The sequence below is a fragment of the Astatotilapia calliptera genome, chromosome 15, assembly GCF_900246225.1.
Source record: "Astatotilapia calliptera chromosome 15, fAstCal1.2, whole genome shotgun sequence".
Lineage (NCBI taxonomy): Eukaryota > Metazoa > Chordata > Actinopteri > Cichliformes > Cichlidae > Astatotilapia > Astatotilapia calliptera.
In genome coordinates this window covers 8,787,822-8,800,459 of record NC_039316.1, presented here as the reverse complement: position 1 = coordinate 8,800,459, position 12,638 = coordinate 8,787,822, and the positions used below count along the sequence as shown (strand labels likewise).

At 41.9% G+C, this 12,638-nt stretch overlaps 1 protein-coding gene across 7 annotated transcripts in view; it reads right to left on the bottom strand.

Moving 5' to 3' along the window:
- The window catches only part of nhsl1b (NHS-like 1b), a 101,570-nt gene that overhangs the window by 47,662 nt on the left and 41,270 nt on the right, over nucleotides 1–12,638 (bottom strand). For 2 of the 7 annotated variants that reach the window (XM_026142747.1, XM_026142755.1), the window contains exon 1: nucleotides 10,125–11,397. The exons of 4 other annotated variants lie outside the window; for them this stretch is intronic. In XM_026142747.1, coding sequence (XP_025998532.1) covers nucleotides 10,125–10,371 — 247 coding nt within the window. In that variant the 5' untranslated portion in view covers nucleotides 10,372–11,397. Of the gene's footprint in view, nucleotides 1–1,924; nucleotides 2,182–10,124; nucleotides 11,398–12,638 lie in introns of those variants that run through there. One more of the 7 variants, XM_026142750.1, reaches the window with a different exon arrangement.

Genomic DNA, 12,638 nt, shown 5'->3' with positions numbered 1-12,638 from the left:
CCGGAAGGCTGCAGGAAACTTCCAATTTAAGTGAGAATGACATTTCCAGCTCAAACTAATCCCTGCTCATGCCACATCTACTGACTGGGGCTCAAGTGCATAAATAACTTATGCAACATACCAAAATGCACACCAAGTCACAGAGCCTAATTCTGGCCCTGCAAATGGCTTGCACTGCAACACTAAGGTTTACTGCAGGGGTGGTGGTGGTGATTCACCCTGGCCACACAGCACAGCTGGCTGTGGAAGAACATGGGCTGAAATATGTCACATCTGTCTCAGAGCTGGCAACCTCGACTGAGTGAGGGGGGGGTTAATATCATAACATTAGTGGACATTCTGTAACTGGCAGCCAATGTAGAGTAATCTACTGGTCGGATCATGGTATTTAATGTAATACTGAGTATTTGGGTCAGTTTGTCATCACTTGTGAAGCTAGAAACCCAAACTGGGAATCGTGCTTGTAGCTGATTAAAGTGAAGCAGCATCTACATGTCAATAACCTGATCCTGGTGTGACAACTTTTAAACACTCAGCAATCTGAACATTAAATATTAATCCTCCTCTTGCTGTACGGTTAGTTACTGCTGACCACAGAAAAACATGAGAAAAACTGCCAATCTCGTGTATAAAAAATGGCTTCATCTAAAAAAGAAAAAAAAAAAACTGAATTCCTTCTCCGGCTCAACTCCCCCAACATCTGTTTCTCTCCATTTTCCAAGTCGGACTCGAATCTCACAGTGTAACTGACAACATAAATTACTGCATATAGCTGATGAACTGGGAGACTGCCACGTATAGTTGATGTGTTCACTTTATATTACCTCATTTCTGGAAGCCATTAATCTGCAGGCTACAGAAAGAGAACAAACAACCCTGGTTTAACAAGACGGATCATTTCCTCATTTCTGAAATAACAGCTGATTGGATCATTTACCAAGAAAAAACTAAAGGTTTCTTCTTTTTTTAAAATATATATTTAACATCTTAACTTTCTTGCTTTTGACTGAGTATCGTTCGGCACTGCAACCTAAAACTAGGTCAAATGAGACAATAAAATGTTATTCTTCATAATAAAACAGCTCATGTGTTGTCAGCATTAGCTGCATGTGATCCCTGTAACCATGACAGGTGAAATCACCACCATGATGTTCTGGAATATGACTCAAGCAGCAGGACTAAAAGTTACGGAAGGACAGGAGCGGGCAGGGAAGCGGGTTTTCCCTCTTTATCAGCAGCATTGTGTTGTCTCCCAAACAGCATTATGTGTCTATTCTTTGTAGCATAGTTTCCATGAGTGTTTAATAACAGAAAACAATGTCAAATGCAGTAAAAGACGAGCGAGTTTCCCCTTTATCTCATTTCAGCTTGTCAGCGAAGTAATAGCCAACACATGGCCCCCAACTCTGCAGGACAGCAGACCAGCAACTGCTGCTCTGCCAGCTGTTACTGTGAACAACGTGCACACTGAATACACAGCGATACGTACGGGTGTAAGCAGCTCTACACATCGCTCATCGCCCCTGAAACCCACACCAAAGTTAGGAGAATGCAAACAGGATCACAGCCAGCAGCGTGCAGAGACACTCTGCTTAGTCGAGAATAATACGAGTAAAATGAAAGGGAGGGGAATCAAACCGCAGTCAGGAAATACAGTATGCTTGAATTCAAAGACCCTTAATTAATCAGAGACGGAACGAAAGAACAAAGGAAGAGATGATTAACAGGAGTGTTTCCTTCACTGAAGAAAAAAAAGACACAAGGAAGGATATTGTGCAGAGGAGGCTGCTGTGGGAGAGATTACTTTCCAAACAGGGGAGGGATGGAGTTTAACTTTTCTTTGTCTCACAAAAGTCCCGGGGAAAACTCCACACTCACACCGAGTCAGTGCCAGAGCTTTCATGCAATGAGCGGCTACACTCACCTTTCAGACAGAACATGATTCTTCACTTATTTCCCCCAAACAAAACTGCAGTTTCCTCCTTTTTTCTTGCGGTTCACCATTTCCTCATAACCATTCTGCTTGTCCTCCTTTTCTCGTCCTCTCTCCCGGTTTCTCCACACCGCTCGCTCAAGCCGATCAAACGCAGACACACTGATCCTGACACATACACTCCACTCTCCATCTCCCTCCCCTTCTTTCCCCTCTCACACATACATGCACACGCTCCGAGTGGCAGCAAGCCAACTTCTACACTGCAGGAAACTGCCTTGCGACCCCCCCTCACTTTGCTTCCCCTCCCTCTCTCCCTACATCCCTGGATATCTCTCTACCGCACTGACACCCCCCTACCCTCAACCCCACCCCATCTCCCCGCCCATCAGAGCGAGAAGCTCAGCCTCGATCTAAAACTCCACTGTCACCCACAAGCCCCCTGATTGGTCACCTTCACAGATACCCAAGTACACACATATATGTATACATATGTGGCATTTAGTCAAATACATGGTTTTAAAGAATACATTTGTTGCTTGGGAGGAGGCAAAAATAAAAACAATAATATATACACACACACACACAAATATGCACAGTGTGAAGCTTTTACTGGATAATGATGGCAGAGAATCTGGGCAGTCAGCAGTTCAGAGTGAGACAGGGGGCCCCGGCTTGAGGCCGATCCATTGTGCGCTGATCAAATATAATCGCTTTAATCCCCACAATTCAACTGCTTGTTATCAGACGCAGTTACAAGCGTGGTGCATCACAAACTCTCCAGGCAGGCCGATCCCAATCGCCCTCAGCGTCGTGCCAGTCGCAGACAGAAATACAGGCTCACTTACAAGGTTTTGGAAATACACATGAAAATACATCTGGTTTATGGGTGTTAAACTGATGTTTTTTTACCACCTTGTTCAGAGTGTGCACTTAACCTAGCTTATGGATCTGATTCTGGGCCATTCCTCTATGACTTAAAGTGCTTTGTAAAGCTCACATGAGGTACGCTTTTCACAAAAGGAAGATTAGTTTTAGGTTTGCTGAAATGATAGTAATCAAAGACTTTGACTGTGCTTTCAAATCTAAAAAAAAAGAGGGGAAAATCATACTCTCTACAAACCCAGTAAATCAATATATGCAGCTAGACAACACAGTGCACATTGACAAGAGTAAAATAAAGAGTCAACATAAAGTTTGGCTTAGTCCAGACTGGATAGCAGAATGCAAAATGGCATTGATAACCAATGATGCGCTGTAATGGCTTTCTCTTCCTCTGCAAAAACACATTTGGTGTGGCAGCCTTTGATCTTAAGTGATCTGTGGTAAGTTATGTAAAACCCAGAACCCTTAGCATTCATTTATATTCCAAAGCCCACACATACAGTACATAACAATGCGTGATGGCTAAACCCTGTTTGCTATGAATCTGCCCAGGGCTACTGGTGACTACTGAACTTTATCAGAAGAGGAATATAGCCGTCCAAAACAGAACGGCGCTGTGTTAGCTGATCCAAGAGGCAAAACCCGTAATTCAGGAGGTGATCTACCAACCCTCATCTATAGTTAGGGTTATTGTTAGACTTGGAAAGAGTGATAGCTTGGAACACAGACGCTGGTACTTTATACTGTAAAAAACAGTTAGGTTGGTTCAGGCAACTAAAGACCCAGAACTCAATAAAGACATTATTTATCTGTCTGTTAAATGTAAGAGGATGGATGGATGGATGGATGGATGGATGGATGGATGGATGGATGGATGGATGGATGGATGGATGGATGGATGGATGGAAACTTTAACTGTTAGCTTTTCATTTTACATCAAGAAAAAATACCCAAGTAGACAACCTAGAATTGGTGCACTGTAAGCTGATGCAGTTTTGAATAATATGACAGTGATATTGTATAGGTGTGTGCTCACTTCTGTTGTATACTGTATAAACAGATGTTTAGCAGACACAAAACAGACAAAGGCTTACTTCGTGTCTTTAAGATGTTATGGTTCCACTACATAATTACAGCAACGGTGATTAACCTTGCATATAATTAATGCTGATATTTATAACTATTCCCTACTTACTTGGCAGAGTGTACGCTCTGTGCAGATGTTCCAAAAGAGGATTAAATTGGCACAATCGTAATAAAACTATGACGTCCAAGCGTGATTGTTGCTTGCAGGCTATAACACATCTGTCTCAACCAGATGTGGCCAATTAGAGGCTGACTAGTGTGCAAATGTGTAAGTGTGACCTCGTGTGACGTGGAGCCTCAAGGAAAGCATGATTGACTGAAATGAGAAAGCCACAAAAACGCAGCCTTGGAAGAAAAATGCTTGAATAAACCCATCTAACCAAACAGTAAAATCTCACTTCATCAAACCTTCACCTTAATTGGCCAGAATGGCTTTAACTTTAACCTTCTCCTATAAAACCTTTGGCTTACAAGCAGCATTTTGAGGCCTGCGTAATCACCGCTCTCACAAAGCTGAAACTGTCAAAGCAGAGATGTGGATTTCCTTCGCTTTTACACACAAACACAGTCTTGTTAAGATTAGTTTCCGAAGTCAGTGCGAGCCAATGGTCAGTATAGCAAAATTTTACAGCGTTCTTGTTTAAATGATCTACAAAAAAAGGAATAAACTTAATTTCAAATATTTACTCAGTCTTCTTTTCTCACGTTTATGAATTATATATTTACTATTGCAATTTTGAAAAATTCAGCCCATAACATGCTTCAATTGAATTGTTTCATTAAAGATTATCTTCTTCAAGTATATTTCTGCACATGGACTACATGGCAGCACACAGTGACAACCTCCTTCTGTGGGTGCAGGATGCAAACATACAGGGAGATTTCAGCTTCTACAATGCAGACCGCCTTCAGATTAAACACCGTTTTAGGACTTGAATCACGTCAAAGGGCCCGTATCAGAAACACAGACAGCATCTTATCTAAGTGTCCAGGACATCCTCTGTCACATCCACTGCTGTGCAAGTATGCCATGTTTTAACTGCGGCACACTTTGCATTAGAGATAAGACTAAATAGCAAAGGCAGATAAAAATTAAGCAACTAAGCTTGTTTGTATTTATATATTTAGACACGCGACGAGAAGGAATCTGAAAAAAATCTGACTCTGCCATTTAAAAAAAAGAAGAAGAAGAAGAAGTGATTAGTAGCAAAACACAAAGATAGAAAATGAATAAAAAAAGAACACATGTAAGGATAAACATGAACATATTGGCTCTAAAATGACGGAAAAAGATTATTTCTGTTCGTATTACGTCATTATAACTCACGCATTTGTCGTGAAGAGGTCTTTTTTTTTTTTACCTCGCCACTGGGACAATATCAGTTCATCCTATCAAACTAAACCCCGAGACCTCTATCCCCTCACAAGCTGCTAAAACCATGTTCAGCAACGTAATCACTTGTTTTTCCTCTGCTTGCCCTTTTTTCACCAGTGAATCAGGCCTTTTGTGGATTAGAGGCCACAACACAGAGGTAATAGAATACATACAATATGATTCAAAAGGGTGGGTGAAAAAAAAAAATCAGAGATTAAGGGATTGGTGGGGGGGTGACTTAATTTGAGCTAAAGCTGAACTCTTGTGTGTACCGGGATTAGGAGCATTTCAGCACACAATAAGACTGATCTGGGGTCAGCTGGCAAAGAGATACAAAGGAGGATCAGAGAGGAAGAAAAAGTTCGGACTTACCTGTGGATCATCACCGACAGCAGCACATAGGAGAAAAGAGAAAAATGATTAGAAGCAGTTTAGAAGTGTATAACACTTGTTATAGATATGCTTTTTTTAATGAATGCTTCGCGTGTTTCTATGTACAGCACTGGTGTGTTTAGCCCTGGGCTGTGGGCCACATCACCAGATTTCTGTGTCTGTCTTTTAATGAGGCCTTCCTGGTTTATACATCTCCTCTCCCTACAGCAAATTATCATCTGCTAATCTGGATTTACACAACGACTACACGGTAATGATGAGTGTGTTTCTGTGTGTGCCTGTATAAAACCCTCCAAAAAAAAAAAAAAGACAGTTATGCAAGAGTTTGGTCTGTGAAGCCTCTCAAAAATTTCACCAAGCATCCCACAAAGAGAAATGTGTCCTCAAATACCCTTTTCTTAAAGCCTGCCTTAATAAACACATCTTCAATAATGTGGAACCTAATTCTGGTTCTGCCACAGCTGTGGCGTGCCAAGGTATGGTTAATATTTAGGTCACTGTGCTCCTGCTCCAAATATGTGACACAGTGACACACTGTAGATACCAAAAACTACATCACACGTAAAACTCTGCTGAAGACTAATCCCCAAATCTCCAAACTTCCATGTTAACACGGTGCAGGCACACTTGCCAAAGGAAAACATCTGGATAAACAAGAAGACATTGAGTGCACCTTCATCTGGTGGCTTGATGATCTATAAATAACAACCAATAAGGAGTACAGTTAACAACTGAGACCTAGATTCCACTGTCTGATGGGGTCCCACCAGCTGCAGGTTGGTTCCTTATTCGAAATGTTGCCTTTTATGCTTTTCTATGACAGTAAATTAAATATCTAAATTTTGCGATGCTTCTCTGACATGGGTGCTTCCAAGTGCCCCTTATCAAAAAGGGAAAAAACCAACAAAAAAAACCAAAACAAATGGTGGTAAAACAGCTCACACACAGAATAGGAAAGCTCCTGGAAAACATTTAACTATCCCTTTATAAAGTTTAATTGGCATTGTGATATTTTGTGACGTTTTGGAGATCAGGGGTCAGACTGATTTTGCAGTTGCTCCAAATCCACAGTTTGTTTTTTGCAAGATGGTTTGTTGGAACTTAAAATGACACTGTCTGGTACGGAGCTAATAAATCAAACAATGACATTATATGGAAAAAAAAAAAAACAGTTAGATAATAAATACAGCGGTCGTATGCAGCCTAGAATTGGGACACAGCATAAGCCGTTGGATCCTTACTGGATCCTTCAGCACACATCAGGTGCCAGCTACAGGAGGAAATTTATTGAATGAACTGATCGTTTTTGTTTTACTTTTATTCCCTTAGAATTCTTGGTAATGATATATTTATTTACATTTGTTTAAATTAATTTGATATACAAAAGAACTGGGACCCTATCACCTGTATTTCAATTCCTAAAACAGGAAGGAATAGCTGTTACAAAATATAGCTATATGTTACACTTGCTCAAAGTTGTTTTAAGAATCTTAATAAAGTTAATAAATGTCAAATTGAGCCACACCAGGAGCACTTTTGCCATTTTCTGCCTTGTTTTTGTTTTGTTTTTTTACTGGAACCTGCAGGTTTTTGGTAACATGCTTTTTGGGCCACATTTCCTCTCATTTAGTGGGTGTGTTGGAGGTTTTAACCAATCAGCAGTGATCTGTATATAACCCATAACTATAAAGGCATTGCAGACAATGAATAGGCTGGGTGTCTGACGAGTCACCATTTCCGTCTGGAAAAAAAAAAAAATAAATATATATATATATATCAAACCAATAAATAAAACAACTTTTGCAACGTTTTGTCGGGGCTGCAACTGGCCCAGGAAGCACTCACTCACTCACACACCCGTTACCTCAACAACCGAGGCAAACACCCAACCAGCCGAGCTGGAGGCTACATCAAAATTGTAGGTTTTGCATCCCCAGGCACTCATTTTCGGGCTATATTTACACAGAGGCACAGTGCGTGGCTGCCCATATGCCTTGTAATGGGTCTTGGCAGGCGTGTGGAAGCAAGATCCAGATGTTAAAAATACTTAAGGTTCAAACTGGAGACTTATTCCCGAGACATTTCCTCTGTGTGCAGTGTGCATCTGTACACTACGTATATGTGTGTGTGTGTGTGTGTGTGTGTGTGTGTGTTATATTGACCTGTCTATGACACTCTCTCTGGCCTGGAATTAGCTATAAAAAGATACAGTCTGTCTACAACAGAGAGAAAGAGAGAAAGACTGAAAGAAAGAGGCTGTAAAAAGAAACAGCAGGAGAAAGAGCATTAGCTTGTGAAAAACAAAAGTCTAATGCAATAAGTCTGATCGGTTCCTGTCTTGTTATTGTTTAAAATCACTTATTCACACTTGAATGCATCATCTCCATCTCCAAGCTTTGTAGTTGGAAAATATATCCCTTGGTAAATAAATTAGTCCCCCCTTTTTTTTCTGAATATTTAATGGGAAAATGATTTGTTTCTTTAAAATGTGAGTGAAAATTTTAGATTTAAGATTTTGTAATTATTCCAAGAAAGGACTGAAAGAGATCTGTGAAGAAATCATGACAGCAAAGAGCTTTCCTGTCGCCAGCGTGAGGGGCAACCACGGATGAGATAGGCAGACAGCAAATAAGGTAGGATGATCTTCTTACGTAAGACAGATCAAACAGTGGAATCACATGCGGTGTAGTACATTCAGATAAAGATTTGGCTTGAATACAAAGACATTTTCTGCCACTGAACCACATGCGGGCAATAAAAGGGCGCGTGCTTGGTTTGCAGATATAAAATCCATAAAGGTTTAGGCTGCACCACAGCGCTGCAACGCTTATCTCTAGAGTTAAAGGACACAAATAATATTATATGTAATCTCAAGTTCAAGATTATAACCAGAAAAAAAAAATCCGTCAGTTAAAACTAAAAACAAAACACTACATACCAATACAGTTACCATATAAACTTTGACCGGCTTCTGCTTTAACCTTTTAACTATGAGAAAAATGTCAGGCCCTTCAGCTATGTGCGTCTCTGAGCTGTTTTAGGAAGGGGCAGGTTCAGAGGTGGTAGAGTGAGAAGGAAGGAAGGGCTGAAACTTGCAAAAACTTGACAAGAGCAGCAACAAGCTCACTTTTCTGGAGCAACAAAATGTCATCATATACTGTCAGGTGACACTACTCCAGCCCTGACCACCAATAGGGACACAGATTCAAAATATGTTCTTAGCATCGACAGCAGACTGAGGCTACATGTGGCGCCTATGCTGCTAAATCATTGTTATTGCTCCATGTAAGTCTCCATGCTATTGTGACAATCTTACCCCAGGAAGCTTTGCACCGATTTGTTGGCCACATTAAGATAAAGAAAGTTCCGATTTGGAAGCAACCAGTCGTCATGTTGCTGAACTGCTTTAAAAATAAAACGCAGAGCCAGGCAGAGAGACAACACATGTAATTTGCCTATTGAAACTGATAACAACTTGTTATGTTACCATTAGTGTAATAGCGAGTGAAACATGGGCAGATACTGATCCTGAATGTCTGAAACTTAGGCTACAATATCTGCTTTTTATTTGGTTTGTATTTTTGTCCCACCTGCCTCACCAAAATCTTTGTGTCCAAGCATGTATGCATGTATAACCTATCCCGCTCCAAGTGTATCTAAAGTATTGGCAATAATTTTAATGTTAATGTACAGTGTGAGTGAAACTACCAATGGCAGCAAGTGTGAGAGTTAATGCGACTACCACTGGGTGTCTTTTTCCATTCTCAGGTAAAGGTTAGGCTACAGTTACAACCACTCTCCCTAAAGTCTAACTGACACCTCTGACCGAGTATGCACAGATGCATGTACCCCGGCACACAACTAATGAACCAATCAATAAATAATGAGAAACTGGAAACTTAATACCCCTAAAATACTGCCAGGTTTAAATTTCATTCTTACCTCAGACAGAAAGATGTCCAATATTAAAATTCTAAACTAAAGAGCTAAAAGAAACTATTATTTAGTTTCTTGGTCTCACTGATGAGCTATCCAGGTCTAGACAAACACAAACACGCCCTCTCCCTGGCACCAAATCCTACACTCACATTGGTACCAGCCTGTGACATCACCGCGCTGATGTATCGTTGCTGACTTATCACACAGGGACAAAGTGCCCTTTGACCAGCCACAAGTCCTGCTGACCACAAACACACACATCCAACTTAGTCTCTAAGGGAACCAGGAAGTGTGAGGGTTGTGGAGATTGAGAATAGGGTGCCATAAGAAAGAGAATGAAACAGTACTCGTTTTGCTTGTGCGTGTAAACACCGTCTCTCTAACTGAGCTCGAGAACAAAGAACCATTCTAACAAGCTCAAAGAGACGTAGCCAACACATATGGTTAAGTAGGTGTGTGTCCAGTATAAAAATAAAATAATCACTGCTTTTCTTTTTGTTTCCCCACTCTCACCTATTTTGTGTTGAGGCCGGTACACCCAGTTATCGTCGTCCTCACGCTCGTCTCCGTCTGAGGTGTGAAGGTGACTGTGAGACTGAGAGTACGGGTGGCGGCTGTGAACCACGTTGAGCTCGTTTTGGCTCTGGAAGACGCGTCTGCTCTGGCGGGAGAGGTTGGACACGTTGAGCCAGCTGAGAGCCCGGGAAAGGCCCGCCGGTTTCTCCTTTCGGAATGATGCGGATCTCCTGTCTCCTCTCATTGTCCCTCAGAGAGGTCTTCTTTAAAACTGAGCAAAAAAATTAATAAATCCCCAGCCGTAAATCTTTAGGTCGGTGGGTTGTCCAGATATTCACACTTACTAAACTGTTTCAGACTCTTCAGATTCAACAATAAGCACTGAATTAGTTCCAGCAGGACATTCAGCCATATCCCGCTTTGCTTTCCATTTGCTTAGCGCACTTCCACATCATGACTCTGACCCACACAGCCTCCTCCTTCACTTCATCTCTCTGCCGCAAAAACTTAAATCATCTTCTCCTTTCTTGTCCTCCTTTGTGCCTTAAAACTCCAGGCGTGATTCCCAAACCCAAAGGGGTAATTAAGCAATCCAGCAATCAGGAAAATCACCGCCCTTCCGCGGCGCACACTTCTCTGTGCACAGTCCCCTTTTTCTGTTATGTTCCTCAGTGGTGCATGACAGGGTGGAGAGAGGTTTCCAAATTACCCTACGGTTCTTTTCAGTCTCAGCAAATCAGCGGTTGTTGTTCACGACCATGTGTGCCCCTGAGTGTTGTTATCTCCAGTTGTTAGCACGCGCCAGCTGAGTCGCACAATCTTAGAGCCAGGGCCTGACCAAGGGGTTAAGAGGTTCCCGGGTTTGTTGCTGTCCTGATGAAGTTACTTGCATGCTCACGCGCTGGCATAGGCACACTCACATGTGACACTCCCTTTGCTGGGTGTGCAGCAGAAATGAGGATGCCTGTCAAGTTTTTCCAGAGAATTTACAACCAACTTCTTGCGAATCCTTGAGGAAAAGGCGTGCTAAGCAAAGGCTGTGATAAAAGGTCCCAGTGTTGACCAAGCTCTGGCTCTCCAATCAGCTGATCTACACCAGTGATAAAGCAAGAATTGGGAAGGCAAGCCCACACCTGCTTATCGCACCCAGGTGAGTTAAAAAGAAAGGGTATGCTGGTGAGGATTGCCCAGACTCCGCTCTTCGGGACTCCTGAAGTCCTGCAAGTGCGTGACTACTAGAGTTGACACAACTAGAGTTGTGCTGTGAGTATAGGGTTAAGGTTACACCCAACCCTTCACACATGAAGCTGAAATACGAGTCAGCCCGTCCCTTCTTCCTTATTCCCTGCCTCTCTTCTTTCTGTTTTCTGCGCTCCCTGATCGCTGCTCCGCCCCGCCATTCATTTACTGGCATGGCAACCACTCATCACACCCTCCTTATGTCCTTTCCTACCTCCTAAACACCTTTTTTCCACCCCACATACGCTTCTATTTACATTCCCTGTTATCAATATCCCACAGGTTCTTTCATTTTGAACACAAAACAGCTTTAACCCCAGCCTCAGCAGTACTAACCCTTAACTACTGTTGGGAAACATGCAGTGTGTGAGGAACACAAAGGCCCTCAGGGATAAAAACATGTATGTAGGGGGGGGTGGAGCCTTCCCACCTGAGTGTAAAAGCATAGGGAGCACAATACCACTAAGGTGTGACAAAAAACTGAATGAGTGAGTACACAAACACACGTAGGCCTGGCTGAGAAACCTCATCAACCATTCTCACCTTCTTGTTTACCCCAGAAAAGGTGGTAAATTAGAGGATCGTCAGATCGTCAAGACAAAGATCTGGCACTGTAAGGTTTTTTTTTATGGATCCATTACGCTACTGAAAGACGATTCCAGATCTGTGACTGCGATGTGGTGCAAGCTTAGACTTAAACCCTTATTGCTCTCTCAGGTCCCCGACCTCATTTGAGGTTCCCCTTAGAGAGAAAATCTACTACGTCGGCACTTGTTTGTGCACAAAGCCCAAAGCTCATTTCCAAGCCTAGCTTGGAATATACAAATATAGGCAATCAAGTACACACTACAGATATATTTTTGAAGACCTTCGGTCACAGTGGTGAGACATAAAGCCATAAACCCTTTAATATTTAACCAGCATTACTCTACTGTGCAGCAGCGATCAATAAGACGTCAATAAAGTGGGACAACAAAGTAGGTTTTATTACAACAGAGGGAATGATGTAGGGGGATAAGGACATAACTAATAGTTAACCTGGTGCTTTGTGACCTTGACCTGTAAAACAGCAGCAAATTATAATCACTCAATCCTTGAGTTGAAGTAAAAGTTTCAGCCCGACGTGTAAAAAGATTTTTTCTTTCCTTCCCTAAGAAATCACAAGAAAAGAAACCAACGTGTGGTCACAGCAAGTGAACATTTCACCACCAAAATCTAAACTTTGGTGGCAAATTTGAAGGAATTTCTTTAAGGTTGTCAAGAGACATTACA